The sequence below is a fragment of the Pristiophorus japonicus genome, chromosome 13 (genome assembly GCF_044704955.1).
Source record: "Pristiophorus japonicus isolate sPriJap1 chromosome 13, sPriJap1.hap1, whole genome shotgun sequence".
Taxonomy (NCBI): domain Eukaryota; kingdom Metazoa; phylum Chordata; class Chondrichthyes; family Pristiophoridae; genus Pristiophorus; species Pristiophorus japonicus.
The window spans coordinates 138102004-138122998 of NC_091989.1; the positions used below are offsets into that span (position 1 = coordinate 138102004).

General features: G+C 43.2%; 1 protein-coding gene across 3 annotated transcripts in view; it reads right to left on the minus strand.

The window, feature by feature from the left end:
- Positions 1 to 20995, minus strand: part of phkb (phosphorylase kinase, beta) — a 381738-nt gene that overhangs the window by 26720 nt on the left and 334023 nt on the right. For 2 of the 3 annotated variants that reach the window (XM_070898048.1, XM_070898046.1), the window contains 2 exons: positions 17388 to 17478; positions 14512 to 14714 (listed from right to left, as the gene is read on the minus strand). In XM_070898048.1, the coding sequence (XP_070754149.1) occupies positions 14512 to 14714; positions 17388 to 17478 (294 nt within the window). The remainder of the gene's footprint in view (positions 1 to 14511; positions 14715 to 17387; positions 17479 to 20995) is intronic. The other variant, XM_070898047.1, reaches the window with a different exon arrangement.

The window sequence follows — 20995 nt, forward strand, 5'->3', positions numbered from 1 at the left end:
AGGAGGTGCTACGCCGACTGGACCGGGTAGGCCTGCAACTCAACAAGTCTAAATGTGTGTTCTTAGCTCCTGAGGTTGAGTTTCTGGGCAGGAGGGTTGCTGCAGATGGGATTTGGCCCACCGAATCCAAAACAGAGGCGATTCGAAGAGCACCCAGGCCCTGCAACACATCGGAGTTGCGTTCATTCCTGGGACTGTTGAACTATTTCGGGAACTTTCTGCCGAACTTGAGCACGTTGTTGAAGCTGCTACACGTGCTCCTGCGTAAGGGTTGCGATTGGTTTTGGGGGGACTGTCCGGAACGGGCTTTTGATCGGGCCCGAAACCTAATTTGTTCAAAGAAGTTGTTGACCCTGTATGACCCCTGTAAAAAATTGGTTCTGACATGTGATGCATCGTCCTATGGGGTTGGATGCGTGTTGCAGCAGGGCAATGCTGAGGGTCAACTACAACCTGTGGCTTATGCCTCCAGGTCGCTCTCTCAAGCAGAACGGGGATATGGGATGGTCGAGAAGGAAGCGCTTGCATGTGTCTATGGTGTAAAAAAATTGCATCATTACCTCTTTGGCAGGAAGTTTGAATTAGAGACGGACCACAAGCCATTAACATCCCTGATGTCAGACAGCAAGGCTATCAATGCCAACGCATCAGCTCGCATACAGCGATGGGCTCTCATGCTGGCTGCTTATGACTACTCCATCCTGCACCGGCCCGGCACTGAAAATTGCGCTGACATGCTCAGCAGGCTTCCACTGGCCACTACTGAGGGGGCAGCGGAGCAAAGCGCCGAGATGGTCATGGCTGTCGATGCCTTTGACAGCGCAGGCTCCCCTATCACAGCCTGCCAGATCAAAATCTGGACAAACAGAGATCCCCTCCCATCCCTGATTAAGAAATGTGTCCTGACTGGAGATTGGGCGCCCGTCCAGAGACGGATGGATTGAACTCTCCATCCAAGCCGACTGCCTACTATGGGGCAGCCGGCCTAGTTATGCCCCAGAAGGGCAGGGAGGCATTCATCAGGGAACTCCACAGTGAGCACCCAAGCATTGTGCTGATGAAGGCCATTGCCCGGTCACACGTTTGGTGGCCTGGAATTGATTGAGACCTGGAACACTGTGTTTGCAGGTGAACGACGTGTGCCCAGCTGGGTAATGCCCCTAGGAAGGCCCCGCTCAGCCTGTGGCCCTGGCCCACCAGGTCATGGTCACGCATTTATGTTGACTACGCAGGCCCGTTCATGGGAAAGATGTTCCTTATTGTGGTAGATGCATACTCGAAATGGATCGAGTGCATCATTCTGAATTCATGCACGTCATCCACCACCGTGGAAAGCCATGGCTTGCCGGATATCCTGGTTAGTGATAATGGCCCATGTTTCACAAGCTACGAATTCTGAGAGTTTATGTCGGGCAATGGTATCAACCACGTCAGGACTGCGCAGTTCAAACCGGCCTCCAATGGCCAGGCGGAACGTGCGGTCCAAATCATTAAGCAAGGTATGCTCAGGATTCAAGGACCCTCCCTACAATGTCGCCTATCGCGTCTCCTGATGGCCTATAGATCTCGACCGCACCCGCTCATGGGGGTCCTGCCCGCAGAGCTACTAATGAAACGGACACTCAAAACTTGGTTGTCCCTCATTCACCCAGTCCTGACCGACATAGTTGAGGGCAAGCACAAGTCACAAAACGAGTACCATGACCGTAATTCGAGGGGGAGATGTATAGAAATAAATGATCCTGTATTTGTCCTCAATCATGCCATGGGGCCCAAATGGCTTAAGGGCATTGTAATTGACAAAGAGGGGAATAGGGTCATCGTGGTAAAACTCAACAATGGTCAGATATGCCGTAAGCATCTGGACCAAGTAAAAAAAAGGTTCAGCATCGACACGGAGGAACCTGAAGACCATGAGATGGAGCTCACAACACCGCCAGTGAACGAGCAACAAGAGCAATCAGAAGAATGCACAGTCCCTGCAGTCAGCCCGGACAGGCCGGAATCACCACAGGTGACAGACACTCACGTCAGAGTCCAACAACCAGAGCCCCAATTGCGGCGTTCCACAAGGGAGCGTAGACTACCTGAAAGACTAAACCTATGATCCCAATAAGACTTTGGGGGTGGGGGGGGGGCGGGGGGGGAGGTGATGTTATGTATGTAACCACAATGTAACACACCACTGTATTACTGTATACACTCAACCTGGATGCACACCTTGACCACAAGGGGTGAACTTGTGGGAGACACTCCTTACCTGATCACACAGGTATAAAAAGGGAGGTCCCACGCAGGGTCATCGTCTTTGGAGTCCTGTGAATAAAGAGTTAAGGCCACAGAGTGACCTTGTTCCCAGAATGTGCGTCGTGTGGTTTCATACTGTAGAGTAAGGACTTTACAAGTAGTCTCATGCTTAGCAGGCCGTTTAGCAGGTTAATTTGAAGGGCGACGATGCATTTTAATGACTCAACCTCATCCTCACGTGTGGGTCCAGCTTGTACAGAGCTGATTCTTTTTCTGCAGGTGCGACTCAGCAAGGCAGCGACCCTCTCTTCCAGGGGTGATAGTTGGTGCAGATTTGGCAGACCTCCTCCTGTTTTAAGTCTTTCCCTTTTGTTGTGGGCCAATTTCTTCTGCAAAGATGAAAATATAACTTTTCACACATGGTGCGCTTCTGATGGGTGGGACATGTACAGATGGTCACATTTACAATTGCAATTTCATTTAAAGATGAAGATATTACTTACACTCACTACTTGACCAACGTCCTGCCATTTCTTTTTGCACTGGCTTCCAGATCTTGTGGTGTATTCTTCTGCAACTAGGTTCCATCGTTTTCTCATTTCTTTGGGTGGAACTTTTGTGGGACCACTCTTACTGATATCCAGCTCCAGCCATTTGTCCTCAATGACAGTGACTAGTTTCTCTACTTCCTCATGGAGGAAATTCTTTGTTCTTGTTACACGCTCTTGCGTCATTGGCGTATTGGAGTTACACTCAGGTAATCTTGAAAAATCACAGTTCTCACCTTTTTTTCACCTATGCAGCACTCCTTTCCACTTCCTCAGCCACCCAAAAATCACTATTCATACCGTACCTATTTCTATGGTCCATTGCCAATGCTACTGAGGCACTGAGGATGCTCTCCCTTTAATTGGCCGATTGCCAAGCTTCCTGCTCCATTGCCGAAAAGTGCATTGTGCATGCGCGCACGCTGAAACGGACCTGCGTTCCCGTCAGCATCGAGGAGATGCTGGGCCCAAGCCCCGCCCCCCTGCTGGCTACGCTGAGCAGGCGCGGATGAAGCTCCACCCCCCGCAGGCTCTGTAGCGCCACGCCACGGGACCAGAACTATGAAGGAGCGGCCAAATTAATAGGTACATTTTTGGCGCGTTTTTTGCCCCACACAGTCAGCGTACCACGGCTAACTCCTCTGCTCTAGGTGGCTGGGGAAATTTGGGCCCATAGTCATTAACAACAAAAACAACATGTATTTATATAGCACCTATAATGTAGTTAAAATGTCCCAAGGTGCTTCACAGGAGTATTATATAATCAAAAAATTTGACACTGAGTCACAGAAGGAGAAGTTAGGGCAGATGACCAAAAGCTTGGTCAAAGAGATAAATTTTAAGGAGTGATTTAAAGGAGGAAAGAGAGATGGAGAGGTGGAGAGATTTAGGGAGGGAATTCCAGAGCTTAGGATCTAGGCAGCTGAAGACATGGCCACGGATGGTTGAGAGGGCAGAATTGGAGGAGCGCAGAAATCGTGGGGGAGTTGTGGGGCTGGAGGAGATTACAGAAATAGGAAGGTGCGAGGCCATGGAGGAATTTGAAAACAAGGATGAGAATTTTGAAATCGAGGCATTGCTTAAATGGGAGCCAATGAAGGTCAGCAAACACAGGGGTGATGGGTGAACGGGACTTGGTGTGAGCTAGGACATGGGCAGCTGAATTTTGGATGACCTCAAGTTTACGTAGGGTAGAACATGGGAGGCCAGCCAGGAGTGTGTTGGAATAGTCAAGACTAGAGGTAACAAAAGCATTAATGAGGGTTTCAGCAGCTAAGGTTGAGACCATCTGTTACGCTGCCTCTGCTGCTTTCCTCCATTCCCTAGCCCTGAACTTGCATCTTTCTGTAGTTTCTCTTCTATTTCCCTTGATGCCCTCTCTGAGCTCAATTTGTCCATGAAACTCACCTCCTGTTCTCGTGACCCTGTTCCAACTAAACTGCTGACCACAAGTTCCTTTCCTGGCCTCCAAGCTTATATTGTAAATGGTTCCTTCCCCTCTGGTCCTGTCCCGCTCCCTTTCAAATTTGCTGTCATCACCCCACTCCTTAAATAACTCACCCATGGCCCCTCTGTCCATGCAAACCTGCCCCATTTCCAACCTCCCTTTCCCCTCCAAACATGTCCTTGAACATGTTGCCTCTCAAATCCGTGCCCATCATTCCCGCAACTCCATGTTTGAACCTCTACAATCAGGTTTTCGGTCCTGCCACAGCACTGAAATGACCCTACTCAAAGTCACAAATGATATCCTAAGTGAATGTGACCATGGCAGCATGGATACTAAGTGGTGAATGATTATTTTTCGGACTGGAGAAAGGTATACAGTGGTGTTCCCCAGGGGTCGGTTCTAGGACCACTACTTTTCTTGATATATATTAATGACTTTGACTTGGGTGTACAGGGCACAATTGCAAAATTTGCAGATGACATAAAACATGGAAGTATAGTGATCAGTGAGATGGATAGCGATAGACATCAACAGGACATAGACAGGCTGGTGGAATGGGCGGACACTAGGCAGATGAAATTTAACGCCGAAAAGTGCGAGATGATACATTTTGGTAGAAAGAATGAGGAGGAAACATAAACTAAAGGGTACAATTCAAAAGGGGGTGCATGAGCTCAGAGACCTGCGAGTATATGTGCACAAATCATTGAAGGTAGCAGGACAGGTGGAGAAAGCAGTTAAAAAAGCTTACGGGATCATGGACTTCATATATAGAGGTATAGAGTACAAAAGCATGGATATTATGATGAAATTATATAAAACGTTGGTTCGGCCTCAACTGGAGTATTGTGTCCAATTCTGGGCACTGCACTATAGGAAGGATATGAAGGCCTCAGAAAGGGTGCAGAAAAGATTTACGAGAATGATTTCAGGAATGAGAGACTTCAGTTATGTGGATAGACTGGAGAAGTTGGGATTGTTCTTCTTGGAGCAGAGACGATTGAGAGGAAATTTAATAGAGGTGTTCAAAATCATGAAGGGTCTGGACAGAGTAGATAAGACTGAAACTGTTCCCATTGGCACAAGGGACGAGAACCAAAGGACACAGATTTTTTTTTAAATTCATTCTTGGGATGTGGGCGTCGCAGTCAAGGTGAATATATATTGCCCATCCCTAATTGCCTTGGAGAAGATGGTGGTGAGCCGCCAATTTGAACCGCTGCAGTCTGTGTGGTGAAGGTACTCCCACAGTGCTGTTATAGGGAGTGAGTTCTAGGATTTTGACCCAGCGACGACGAAGGAATGGCGATATACTTCCAAGTCAGGATGGTGTGTGACTTGGAGGGCAAAGTAGATGAGGTGGTGTTCCCATGCGCCCTTGTCCTTCTAGGTGGTAGAGGTCGCGGGCTTGGGAGATGCTGCCAAAGCCTTGGCGAGTTGCTGCAGTGCATCTTTTAGATGGTACACACCACGGTGTGTCGGTGGTGGAGGGAGTGAATGTTTAAGGTGGTGGATGGAGTGCTAATCAAGCGGACTGCTTTGTCCTGGATGGTGTTGAGCTTCTTGAGTGTTGTTGGAGTTGCACTCATCCAGGCAAGTGGAGAGTATTCCATCACACTCTTGACTTGTGCCTTGTGGAAAGGCTTTGAGGAGTCACGAGGAGAGACACTCGCCGCAGAACACCCAGCCTCTGACCTGCTCTTGTTGCCATTGTATTTATGTGCCTGGTCCAGTTAAGTTATGGTCAATGCTGACCCCCCAGTATGTTGATGGGGGATTCGGTGATGGTAATGCCATTGAACGTCAAGATGCAGTGGTTAGACTCTTGCTTGTTGGAGATAGTCATTGCCTGCCACTTGTGTGACGCAAATGTTTCTTGCCACTTATCAGCCCAAGCCTGAATGTCATTCAGGTCTTGCTGCATGTGGGCATGGACTGTTCCATTATTTGAGAAGTTGTGAATGGCACTGAACACTGTACAGCCATCAGCGAACATCCCCACTTCTGACTTTATGATGGAGGGAAGGTCATTGATAAAGCAGCTGAAATTGGGCCTTGGACTCTGCCCTGAGGAACTCCTGCAATGGTGTCCTGGAGCTGCGATGATTGACCTCCAACCACCACAACTATCTTCCTTTGTGTTAGGTATCACTCCAGCCAATGGAGAGTTTTCCCCCATGATTCCCATTGACTTCAGTTTTACTAGCGCTCCTTGATGCCACACTCAGTCAAATGCTGCCTTGACGCCAAGGGCATTCACTCTCACCTCATGTTTGGCCCAAGGCTGTAGTGAGGTCAGGAGCCGAGTGGTCCTGGCCGAACCCAAACTGGGAATTGGTGAGCAGGTTATTGGTGAGTGCCACTCGATAGCACTGTCGACGACTTGTTCCATCTCTTTGCTGATGATTGAGAGTAGTCTGATGGGGCGGTAATTGGCCGGATTGGATTTATCCTGCTTTTTGTGGACAGGATATATCTGGGCAGTATTCCACATTGTCAGATAGATGCCAGTGTTGTAGCTGTACAGGAATAGCTTGGCTAGAGGCGCGGCTAGTTCTGGAGCACAAGTCTTCAGCATGACAGCCGGGATGTTGTCGGGCCCCATAGCCTTTGCTGTATCCAGTGCACTCAGCTGTTTCTTGATATCACATGGAGTGAATCGAATTGGCTGAATACTGGCTTCTGTGATGGTGGGAACCTCAGGAGGATGCCGATATGGATCATCCACTCGGCACTTCTGGCTGAAGATGGTTGCAAACGCTTCAGCCTTGTCTTTTGCACTCACGTGCTGGGCTCCGCCATCATTGAGGAAGGGAATATTCATGGAGCCTTCTCCTCCCATTAGTGATTTAATAATGGTCCACTACCATTCACAACAGGATGTGGCAGGACTGCAGAGCTTTGATCTGATCCATTGATTGTGGGATCGCTTAGCACTGTCTAGAGCAAGCTGCTTCTGTTTTTTAGCATGCATGTGGTGCTGTGTTGCAGCTTCCCCAGGTTGGCAGTTCCATTTTTTTTTTAGGTACGCTTGGTGCTGCTCCTGGCATGCTCTTCTACACTCCTCGTTGAACTAGGGTTGGTCCCCTGGCTTGATGGTAATGGTAGAATGAGGGATATGCTGGGCCATGAGATTACAGATTGTGATCTGATAGTTTCACGGTCACCATTATTGATACTAGCTTTTTATTCCAGATTTATCTAATTAATTGAATTTAAGGTGATTGGCAAAAAGAACCAAAGGCGACATAAGAAAAAACTTTTTAATGTAGCGAGTAGTTAGGATTTGGAATGCATTGCCTGAAAGGGTGGTGGAGGCAGATTCAATCACAGCTTTCAAAATGGTGTTGGATAAGTACCTGGAAGAAAAACATTTGCAGGAGAGAGAGTGGGGGAGTGGGACTAGCTGTGGTGCTCTTGCAGAGAGCTGGCGTAGGCTCGGCGGGCCAAATGGCCTTCTTCCGTGCTGTAACCATTCTACGATTCTGTGATGCATTATCTCTCCTCGTCCTTCTTGGCCTGTCTCTAGCTTTTGAACCAGTTGATCACTTCATCCTCCTCCAATGCCTCTTCTCTGTAGTCCAGCTGAATGTGATTGCCATCGCCTGGTTCTATTCTTACGTATTCTGTCATAACTAGAGAATTTCCTGCAATTACTTCTCTTCCCAATCTCACACCATTATCTCTGATGTCTCCAAAGAATTTATCCTTGGCCCTTTCCTATTTCTCATCTACATCCTGCTCCTCGATTACATCACCTGAAAATACAACGTCAGATTCCACATATACGCTAACGACACCCAGCTCTACCTCATCACCACCGCTCCCGACTCCTCCACTGTCTCTGATTTGTCACGCTGCTTGTCCGGTATCCAGTATTGGATGAGCAAATGATTCCACCGTTTAAATATTGAGAAGACCGAAGCCATTGTCTTTGGCCCTTGCCACAAACTCTGTTCCCCAGCCACCAATTCCATCCCCCTCCCTGGCAAACTGTTCACAACCTTGGCATTCTATTTGACCCTGAGCTGAGCTTCCAGCCTCATATCCTCTCAATCACCAAGATTGCCTACCTCCACCTTCATAACATCACCCATCTCCACCTCTGCCCATCTGTTGCTGAAACCCTCATCCATGCTTTTGTTACCTCCAGACTCAACTATTCTAATGCTCTCCTAACTGGCCTCCCATCATCCATCCTCCATAAATGCAAGTTCATCCAAAACTCTAACCTAGTTCGCACCAAGTCCCGTTCACCCAACACCCCTGTACTCGCTGACCGACATTGGCTCCCAGTCTGGCAATGTTGCAAATTTAAAATTCTCATCTTTGTGTTCAAATCCCGCTATGGCCTCACTCCTCCTTATCTCTGTAATCTCTTCCAGCCCTACAACCCTCCAAGAGCTTTGCGTTCCTCCAATTCTGGCCTCTCAGGCGTCCCCAACTTCCATTGTTGCACCATTGGTGGCCGTGGCTTCAGCTGTCTAGGCCCTAAGCTCTAGAATTCCCTCTATAAACCTCTCTTCTTCCCAACCTCACACTCCTCCTTTGAGACCCTCCTTAAAAACCATCTTTGCGACTAAGCTTTTAGCCTTTCCTTTGATTTGGTGTAATTTTTTTTGTCTGATTCTGTTTTTCTACGTAAAAGATGCTTTTTAAATGCAAGTTATTGTTAGTTTTCCATCGTTAGTTTTGCTTAATTATCTTTGGCATCAGGGAAATTTTATATAGAATGTTCCCTCTGGAGATTAAATGGGCGGACGGAATGCACAATCGCATAAATTGCTGAAGGGGTGGGTTTGAAGGACTAAATGTTCTTTCTCGTTCTATGCTTTATACAGTATATTTTGAGAGGCTACAATCCGAGGACAGATTATCACTTAATGGGGTTATAGATTGAGGATTCAGGCACATAGATCAGTGCACCTGATTCACGGCACTCTTGATCTTCCAGTGAGAGATTTTAATCACCGAAGAATTGGGAGCGCTGCAAATTGGATGTACTAACATTTGTGCCCGATTCTTTAATCCATGTTCCAGTCAAGTGAGGATCTATTTCAGGAGCGTAACCTGACTTAATTTACCTTTATGCTTCTGTCGAACTATTGTGATGTTGAACAGAGAATCACTATTTAGCCCTCAGCTGTCTAGGCTTGAAGCTCTGGAATTCCTCCTCTAGATCTCACAGCCTTTTCCTTCTCCTTGAAGACACTCCTTAAAACATACCTCTTTGACCAAGCTTTGGTCACCTGGCCTAATATCCCCTTCTTTGGCTCGGTGTCAATTTTTGTCTGATTATACTCCTGCTAAGAGCCTTTAACTACATTAAAGGTGCTATATAAATGCAAGTTTGTCATGGTGGAACCACTATATCTTTGAAACAATATTTTTTCATAATTGTCAAATACTATGGGCTAGAAATTGATCAAAGGCCACCACCGCCCGTTTACTACCCCAAAAACCGCTAAAATTCTGCAATTAACGCTGGCGGAAAATTGATCAAAAAAATAGAAGAAAAAAACGCCCAGCGGGAAAAATGGGTGTTGCACATGGATTCTCGGCGGTCCTGGTTAAATTAAGTCCAAGACTAGAGTTGGCCTAGGGAGAGGGAAAAATACAAAAAATACTTTTCCAAAAAAGAAAAAAGAAAAAAGAAAACATCAGAAGACATTCAGGGGATCCTTTTCCACTGAATCGATGTAAAAGAATTTAAAAAAAACGTTCAGTTATCTTTTTTTTATCATACCTACTGTCCATCGAAAGGCTGGTCCGACTGGGCGTTTTTTGTGAAGAAGTAGTATGAATCACCGCTCCCCCAAAATCGGGCGGGAGCGGTTTTCCCAGATTTGCACACCGGCGGTCCGCTCCCCAGCGGTATTGCAAAACCGCCGGCGGACGACTGCAATGAATTTCCGAATGAATGAAAGACCGCCCAAAACAAGGAAATACCCCCGAAAAACCCAGTGGTATGCTGATCAATTTCTAGCCCAATATTAAAGTTTACATAACAAAGCTTATTTTAAAGCTATATACATCCTTTCTGGTTTAAAACACAGTGTAAGTTTAAAGTCTAGCCATTTTTGTACAATACAGCTTGCAGAAAAAAGAATTAATGTCCAGACTCAGTCATACCCACTGACCCCCTGAATTCAGTCTTTCTCTGAATTTTAAAACCATCACCATAATGAAATGTGTCTATACAACACACTATTTTTACCCAACTGTCTCTGTAATTAACAAATAAAATATATAAAAAATATGGCAATATAATTTGAAATATACAGCAATATAAAAGCTAAAGTTGAGTTCTCTATTAGCAACAAATACCATGTCAAGCTTTGGTTGCTCATTTTCCTCAGCTTGTGATCTCTAATTCACTGTCTAATTTGCTATATTGATGCTACGTGTCTAATAAAATATGTATGACAGATCTCTCAATTAGGTTTAAGTGAGTGCTGTATTTAAATGGACTTCTAAAAGGCAGAAAAGGAAAGGGTTTTGTGTGATTATTGACCATTTATTTAAAATATCCAGTCAACATGAAGCTGTTTTTAATCCAAGGAAAGAGACAATACTGGATCCAATTCTACAGAATAAAGCAGTGTAAAGAAGGAATGAACAAATTAACTTGCATTTATTAAGCACCGAGCTTTATACAGCAGCCTCAGTATGCTGCACAACCAATGAATTACATTTGAAATGTAGTCACCGTTGTTATGTAGGCAAATACAGCATGCATTTTGAGGACAAGGTCCCACACACAGCAATGAGAGAAATTATTTTTTTTTGGTGGTGTTGGTTGAGGGATTGGGTTGATTGGCCAACTACTGGTAAAACTGCCCTGCTCTTCTTCAAATAGTGCCATGGGGTCTTTTACATCCACCGGAACAGGCAGATGGCGCCTTGGTTTAATGTCTCATCCAAAAGAGAGCACCTCCGATAGTGCAACTCACTCTCAGTACTGCACTGACAAGCCACTTAGATTACTTGCTCAAATTCTAGTGTGGGGCTTGCAGTACAACTTTCTGAATAAGTGGCAAGATTGCTACTCATGAGCTAAGCTAATAGGTAATGAAAGGTATAGGGAAAATCTAGGAAATAGTTAGCATAACATAGAATGATTCAATATCATAACTGAAAAGTTGAGGGAACAGTCAAAGATACAGATTGCAGACTGGGTAAAAGCCAACTTCAATGCAATAAAAAAGGAACTAGCCCAGATAAATTGAAATGAATAATTGGAAAGGAAAATTGGCAGATAAAACAATGGACAAACAACGGGAAACTTTCAAACAGGAAACAGAGCGCAGGCTAGACAGTCCAACAAGAAGTAAAGGTCATGCAGCAGAAGCTGGAGATCATTGGATGAATAGAGAAATTAATGACAAATCTTGCATAAATAATAGAACAGAAAATTATTAAAAGCATAGAATATTTAGAAGGGGAGCAAAGAAAAATATTAGATATAAAAAAATGAAATTGTATGGAGGATGAAGGATTGGCAGAGATGTTAAATAAGTACTTTTCTTCAGATTTCACAGAAGATTGTGTTAGTGGTTGTGGCTAATTTCTGTGGTATGCCCATAGGGAATACCATTCCTGAACCTAGAGGTTTTCACTGGGGGTGGGACTGGGATGGGTCAGAATATACTGGTGGTCTTGTACTCCCATGGGCAATGCAAAACAAAAAGCTCCAAAAGATTGTTCCCAGTTGCAGTAATTGCTGCTCAGCAAGCTTCAGGCTAAAAATTCACTTCTGCCAGTATCTGCTGACCCTGGGAACATCTGTGCCTATATTTCTTATTCTAACTTACCATTGCGATCATAAGCCTAGGAAATTTAGGGCTGCAGCACCACTGGTCTTCACTGTAATATATGCTAGAGAGCTGGCTGGGAACTCGACAGGAGTTTCACAATAAGAAACTTACTGGGGACTAATCTTGGGGCAGTCAGTGGAAATGACTTCCACCTTATTCTACCACCCACTCTCCCCACCCCACCCACCCCAAAAAGATGCCCCGAATCTGCACAGAAATTAATATTAAAAAAAGCATGGCATTTTGGGGCCTAAATTAAGTCGAGGAGCAAAGAGTTAGGGGTTTAGATACAACAATCTTAAACTATTATAGAGGCATTGAGTACAAATGGCAAGTAATAAACCTATAGAAATTATTGTCTAAACTGGAGCTAGAGGGGCCGAAATTGCCCCTCCCGAAAGCGGCGGCCACAGGGCGGCGCGGAATGGCTGCCGACTCTCCGCGGAAGGGCCGCCATTTTGTAAATTGCCCTACTTCAGGTTTGGAACAGTGTGCGGGACTGCTCGGCGAGTTTTCCTGCCCCAGTGTGCACGCGCCGACCCCTTTCTGACTGACAGGGACCCACTCACAAAATTGCCCCTCAGGAAATTGCTCCCTTCCAAAATTGCCCTGCGGGAATGGCCCCGCTGTAAGTCGGTGCCCCTGACAGCTTTTGCTGTCGGTACACACTCTGGCCGCCCTTAAAGGGGAGGGCGCACTGCTGTGGCCATGTCATTTTTTTTGTCGGCCGACTGCCAGGTCAGCCCGACAATTATTCCCCCAGATTCGGCCGGGCCGCCAACAAGCAGCCTGGCACCCCTTCTTGGGTGCCAGGCCACTGGCCTGGCCGAAACCTTCCCTGGTGGCCCAGTAGACCTAACTTAAAAGTATGCAGAGCTCGGAGCGGCTCTCCCCTTTAAAGGGGAGCGATGTTGTGGTGCGGTGCTAATGACTAGTCGGGCAGCGGACCCACTGCAAGGGCACTTCTGCCCTGTACCTGACTGCACCGAGGCAAAAGAAATTCAGAGTTCTGAATTTTTCCGGATCCGGTAGGTGCGTCCCATTTGGGGTGTGTCTCAATTTCGGCCCCAGAATATTTTGTGCAATTTTCAGTGCCCTACTTTAGGGAACTTGTCAAGGCTATGTAGAGAGTGCAGAAGAGAGTCACTAAGAGAAATTTATGAGGAGTAACTAAAGGAGGTGGGTCTCTTTACATTAGAACAGAGAAAGATAACAGATCGATGAAAATGTTCAAAATTATGAAGAGTTTTGATATGATTAGTGGGGAAAAACTATTTTCGCTGGTTAGTGAGTCTGCAAGCAGTGGGCATAAATTTAAGATGACCCCAAAAGAATGAAGGGAGAGGTTAGAAGAACAAATATATATCTTTTTTTTAAAAACAGAGATTTATTAGGTTATGGATCTAAAGCTTCGCGTAAACGGCATCTTGCTGCCTGGCTCACCATTGAACGTTGTGAAGTTGCTGTATTTGATTTGAACTAAACTCGCCACAGAAATGTAGAGCTGATCTGAAGTGACACAAGGAGCCTGTTTGGAGCCATTTAAAGAAATATATAAGCATTTATATAGCGCCTTTCATGACCACTGGATGTCCCAAAGTGCTTTACAGCCAATGAAGTATTTTTTGAAGTGTAGTCACCATTGTAATGTAGGAAACGGGGCATCAATTTGCACACAGCAAGCTCCCACAAACAGCAATGCGATAATGACCGGATAAATTGTTTTAGATGTTGATTGAGGGATAAATATTGTCGAGGACAGATGCTTTTAACAATGTGCTAGGTGTTAAATACTGCCAATTAACCTCACTGGCATCGAAAATTAACTATTAAAAGTGTGGAGTCTCAATCCTTCAGGTTTTAATTATTGTTGGATATTTCAAAAATGTGAAATTTAAAATTATTTTTTATTTACTTTTCCTTTCTGTCTCTTTTTCTTTCTCTCTCTCTTAATCCAATCTTTGTTTCTCTCTGAACATGGTTTGGCATTGAATTCAACCACTCTAATTTACACTTCCTTGCGCTGTTTATTTCAAAATCCTTCAATCTGATTGGATAAGGAGATACACAGACGCCTGCCCTGTTCACTCAGGCCCCAGAGGCCTGGTTTTCCTTCCTCGCCAAGGAAAACGGTGTTATCACTGCAGAGAAACTTTTTACTGGTATTAGTTATCAGCTTGCACTTTCAGTAATTTGTAGTGCAAAATATTGTTGAGATTAAACGATAATCTTGGGCAAGTTTAACTAACAGCGTTCACTCCTACAGGAAATTATGGCCCAATATTTATATAATGTAGCCAGGACTGTCCATATGAGCCATTGAAACATTTATTTTAAAATAAAATTTGCTTCACTCATGAATCTCATGCATGCTAACATCATAAACAAAGAACCAATATTCCAATAGTGATTTGCTTCAAAGCCAAATAATACCTGATGTGTAACATACCCGATTCTAAATTTCAGCATGCCATGAAAGAGTTCTGGAGAATTAGAGATAAGCCAACCAATATGAATGACAAGTTCCTGTTGAAGCACTGCCTCCCTTTCATCGTGTGGGGCACATTTGGTGTAGACAATGTTCTTTATCTCCCCTGGAGACAAGGGGTTTGAAATTACCTCCTCCTCATGTCCGAACACCCCTATCGTCACCTGGCAAATATCAGTGAGGAAAACTTACAATGAATGAAGTATCTAGTCACATAGTATGTATGCACATTAATATGAACCTATTTTTAGAATGTAATGATATAAACTCATATTTTAAAATAATCTTCGACAGTAATATTTGTAATCATGTATAGAAGGTTGTTCAAAATGTCTTTATAATTCCTCATTGATTTTAGAAACAAATTCAAAAATGAGTTAAGCAATTCAAGAAATATTATATAATGTATGTGTAATATATAATATATTTAGAAAATGCCTCATCAGTTTTGAGCAATAAAAGGCTACAAGCACGACAAAAACTAAAAGTGCCGCATTAAACATGCAAAACTGTTTGCTCACTTTTAGTTTTTACCATTAATAAGGTTCCAAATTATTTTATATTGTTGAAAAATGGTGCTCCAGTTTGGGGTGAAAGTGAATTGACACAACTATTTCAATGATGATAAAGGCTAAATGGTGATAGCTAATAAGAAGTTTGCAGAACACTGCAGCAGACCATGCAGCAACATCCATTCACTCAAGATGCCATGCTGAATGTGATGAAAAGTCTCCTCAGGATTCTGTATCAATTTCCTCATAGCAATTGATTTTGTTTCTAATATATGTTTTTTCGATGTGTATTGACACAAGTTTGTGAAAGCTGAAAATGATCTGTGTATCTAATATAGTGGGGATGAGTTGTTTAAGCATGAAGATATTCTGACTGCTACTCCCTTTTAATATATCTGTACAAAGTCTAAATCCTAATGAAAGCAGCTGTTATTTAGCAATCTGTGAAAGAAAACCCCTTTGCTGCATGGGTGAGACTTAACAAGCCAGGGATATACACAAAGAAAGATAAATGCTTTGCTTCAGGAGTCTTATTCCTCATTCTTTGCATAAAGTTATCCAGACATCACGGGTAATTCAAGCAAAATTAAGATCATTTCCAAATGGATTACAGCATGGCACAATGAGTTCGAACACAGAGCTTTCATCAATGGAATCTGGGCCTGAATCCAGCTCACACAGTTGAAAAGAAAATATCCACTTTCTGCTCACGCTATGGGTTCCAAGCAAAATAAAATTCAGTGAAATCATTCCAGTTCCTAGTAGGCATGAGTACACAGCAGGAAATTGCCTATACTTTTCGACTTGATTGGAAAATTCATTCAAAGGAGCTGAAAGGGTACATATGCCCTGGGAATTCATATGTTCTGTGGAATTTACCACAAAACATCTCAATAGTACACAAGTATACGCCGTGCATGTAGAAAGAAACACCCGCCATCAATGGATGACAGGAACATTTCGGACTGTGGGGTTTTTCCACAGCTGATCTTTTGGGCAGAGAGAAAAGGGCAGGATATGGCAACGACATAAGAAAATGCACAAACATTCCATTCAACGACATGGACATCCCTAACCAAGAAGACTATAAAATTCAGTGGAAAATATAAAAATATAAAAGAGGCAGCTATTCCTCTTAAAGGTTCCGGGCACTCATCAAATGCCAAGACAGGCAAGAGAAAAGTGGACAATCATATAGTCGAACTAAATAGCTTTTTAAAAAAAAAGAGACAAGTTGGGGGATGAGGGCAAATAAGCTCTGCAGCAGAAATTGTTTGGCAGAATATTTTCAGTAATTCATAATAGGCTTGTATAATGCACTGTTTGGTATAATGTCTGTGTTTACCCTTGCTAGTTGTGTATATGATTTTAATAAATCTCTTCTTTAACTTGAGAAGCACAATAAAACTAACTGAACACAACTAATTATCAGGTCAACAAGTTGAAAACAATCTGTCAGTCTTGACTCAATGGTAGGACTCTCACCCATTGGTCAGTAATAAGTTGGTTCAAGCCCCACTCGACAGTCCTGAGCACATAAACTAGGTTGACACTTTAGTATAGTAAGAGGGAGTGCTGCACTGTCGGAGGTGCTGTCTTTCGGATGAGACATAAACTGAGGTCCTGTTTGCCCTCTCAGATGGACATAAAAGATCCCATGGCACAAAAAAGAGCTGGGGAGTTCTCCTGATGGCCAATATTTATCCCTCAAAAAACTCCATCAAACAGATTATCTGATCATTTATCTGATTGGTGATTCTGGGACCTTAGCCATCTACATAAGAACATAAGAAATAGGAGCAGGAGTAGGCCATCCGGCCCCTCGAGCCTGCTCCGCCATTTAATATGATCATGGCTGATCCGATCATGGACTCAGGTCCACTTCCCTGCCTGCTCCCCATAACCTCATATTCCCTTATCGGTTAAGTCTACAAATTGGCTGACTTTTTTCCCTAAATTACAATAATGACGTTATTTTAAAAAGTACTTCATTGACTAAAGCGGTTTAGGATGTTCTCAGGATGTGGAATGCAATTTCGTTTTTTCTAATGTTCAGGGGAAAAAATTTATTTCACTCACAACAGCAACAAAAATGAGACAGGCCATTGACTGCCATTTGTGTGGACACTCTTTATAGGCCGTGAGAAAGGAATATTGGGTGGTTCTAATTTGAAAATATCTTGTTATTTTGCATGACTTACCCATGATATTTAAACCACAACCCAAAAAATGGTTCATGAGAGAATTGCAAAATTAACAGCAATATTAAATAAACAAATTTGTTTTACAAATGAACTTATACTGTTGAGTAAGGTGTATACTTACTTGTTTACCCTGAACTAAAACCCTAGTAATTGCTGGAGCAATGCTGTCCACTTGTTTACCTAAAATACTTGCTGTGAGGCGTACAATAGACCTGGTAAACAAAAAACATAATTCTACTAGATATTGTCTGTATAAAATAACTTAAAGTATAGCCAATTAACTCTACAGTAGTCAAACATATGTTTCATGAAACAAGAAAAAAATTCTCATTGCACAGAAACTGTTAAACAGTTGTGATTGAAAAAACAGAAATTAAATATTAATATCCACTCTAGTGTGAAAAGGGTAAACATAGCCATGGTTTCAGATACTGAATAATAACCAAATACCCAAGAGATCCAATGTCCTTATCCAAAGCGATAGCAATCAATCTTCTACTGCCTTCTTCTACTGATATCCAAGAAACATCTATCTGTCTGCACAACATTTTGTAAATCTGTTTTATTTCGATCTATATCAAAACTGAGCCAAGAATGCTACAGATTTCTCTGAAGGGTTATCTAGTAAAAGGAGAACTTGTCATCCCCTGAGATTGGAAATTCAACTCTGAATTCCTTATCAAGGGTAGGGAAATATCTCAAAAGATGCGAAGGACAGCAACCAAGTATATCAAAATGCTAGCTTGATTATTAGTGGTGGGCACAGGCAAATGTAAAACCAAAACAGCCAGAATGCTAAGAGATCTGACCATGTCTTTTACATTAATTCCTTAAAGTAGAAAATGTACACCCATGGCTAACCATGATAAACACTAAAATAAGGCAGGGACTGATATGCAAGTAATGGTTTATTATATATGAAAGTAATAGAACTTTGCAGTCAAAGCCCTAGACTAGTCTACCTAAAGACAACAAGGTACACAAAACAGAGTGGCTCTTTGGCTCCATGTGAAAATTTACATTTATATCATTATAGCTGCAAATTTCAGCTTCAATAACAACTAACATTTTCAACCCCCATTACTGGTATTTGACACTGTGCAGTTTTTGACTCAATAAGCCAGAATTTGCTGTCAAAATAACAGTGAGGCTAATGGCACTCACCATTATTTATGCATAAATGGTACAGCAACTTCAGGTGAGGAGTAGATGCGAATATCTAAAAGTTGCTGTCCGAGTTGTGCCATATAGCCTTCAGCTTCGTGAAAATGCCTCACCGTTGACATGCATTGAATGTTATGATGTTGCTTTATTTGCATGATATATGTCCTTTTGTTAACTTCAGCAAGACTTCCGGGGAACCGGTCCAGGTTTCCCGTCCAAAACTCCCTCCCCATAAATATCGGGGCTTGTGATTGATTAGTTTTCTCTTTTTCCTTTCTAAATTTTCAGATTAATGAATTAAATGACCAAATCTATTCTACTATAAACACCCAAGTAAGTTCTAGAAGCTGGGTGGAACTCATCCAAAAGAATGACTACAGACTATCATCTTGCAAACTGCAACCACGAGAGATCTTAATGGCAAAGCCGGGGAACTATAGGTCCTGATTTACAGTTGTTGCTCGCTGTTGCTTTCAACTTTGAAGCCTCATTCTCTGTACCACCCAATCCACATCCTTCAGCCTGTGATCCTTGCTTGAAACACTGACCCCATGTCTGGCTATGCTGGACAAGTCTCGGCTGGACTTATAGCCCCCGGTCTCGGTCCTGACCTGTAGCATCTGCTTGAAGTCACCGCTCCCACACCTCGCTTCAGCCAAAGCCCTACAAGTAATGCCAGGGAGATACACTTGTAGTCATATATTTTTATTTCACTTAAATTCTTATAAAGGCGCATTTTAAAATTTATGTATATAAATGGTTCCAGACTTCCAAATAGAAAGCAAAACCACAGCAATGCTCAGCAGATATCTAAAAAGCCACCTACAGCTACCTGCAACTCATGTGAATGCAATATCCTTTGTTGTATGTTGATGAAGAGATTTACACATAAGAGAAATGTTGAAATCTCCATTAGCAATGTTTTATAAATTCAATATTCTGACTTTCTAATAAATACTTTTTATGAACCAATATTTCCCATTTTAGTACCTTCACCCTTGCTGCAAGATAGACTTAAAGGCGCACCTGTGTTTAATATAACATAATTTCACATAGGAGTATGAGGACACCATTCAGCCCCTCTAAGTGATTCAAATAAATCATAGCCTGATCTGTACCTCAACTCCATTTACCCGCCTTTGCTCCATATAACTTAATAGCCTTTATGTTACAAAAATCTATCTAACTCAGTCTTGAAAGTTCTAGTTGTCCCAGCGTCCACTATGTGGATTTGCAATGGACCTAGCCTCAACAACTTTTTGAAAGAAAGACTTACATTTATATTTTTGGGGAGAGAATTCCAGATTTCTACTACCCTTTGTGTGAAAAAGTGATTCCTGATTTTGCTTCTGAATGGTCTAGCTCTAATTTTAAGATTAGAGCTTGTTCTTGATTCTTCCAACAGAGGAAATAGTTTCTACTTATCTACCCCATCAAAACGTTTTAACAGTTTAACCTCAATCAGATCACCCTCGATTTTCTACATTCAAGGGAATACAAGAAAGGTTTATGCAACCTATCTTTCTTTCAACCACTATAATATTGGCCCAGAGATTAACGGGGGCGGGTGCGGGGTAAAAGCCCGGCAGAGCCTCATGTAAATAAACTGCTGCAGACTCCAGTCTGACAGCCGGCCAAATTGACATCCTGGCTGGTGGGTGGGAGCACAAATAAACAGCAGGAGGTCACAGACGAGGACCATTGAGGGAGATCCTCTGCAGTCAGTAGAGGCTGAAAGCTTGAGCAGCGATCGGGGTGGGGGGAAGCAATGCGAGGACATCGGGCCGCCATCAGAAACGAGAACATCGGAGCCACCATCAGGAGGGGATATGGGGCAGGGTGGGGAAAAGCTAGGACATTGGAACCGTGAATGGGAGGGAATTAGGACATCGGAGCCATGATCCGGGCTGGGAAGACCGAAGGCTTTCTTTTGAGGCATTTGCATTCAGTGGGGTAGAGTTTCTGCTTTGAGTGCAATCGGCAATCTATGTGTAAAGTGCTCAAAATTGCACTAGTTTTCCAAAATGAAATTATGGTTCAAGTTTCCACTCAAACTAATTTGCATAATCACAAAAGTAAAATCGCCCATGAACCAGTGCAATTGGACAGCGCTTTCGAACGCAATTTAAAAAAACAGTTTTTTTTTGTATTCCTTGATATATTTAAGAGTGGTAACCTGGTGTAGGTTTATCAATACAGCTGAAATCGGGTTAATCACAAAAAATAAGCATTTTTAATAAGTGTCTAGTCCATCACAACTGAGTACCCCGATTTTAAATCACTGAAAATGACTTAACAAAAATGTACCGAGCCATTTACTAATTTCATTGGTATACACAAGTCAATTTCTTAGTAAATTAAATTTTTGATATTTAAAAGCTTTAAAAGGTGCCTATTCATACCCTTGTGCTTAAACAAAACAGCTTAATTTTAAGAAACTCTCTGAAGGCCCGCAAGCGGGCGCAATTAGCAGAAACTCGGCATGGTGATTAATTCGAGCTTGGGGTGTGGACAGCTCTGTGGGCGGGCCTGTCTCCAGTGCGATATTTTAAAACTAGCGCAAAA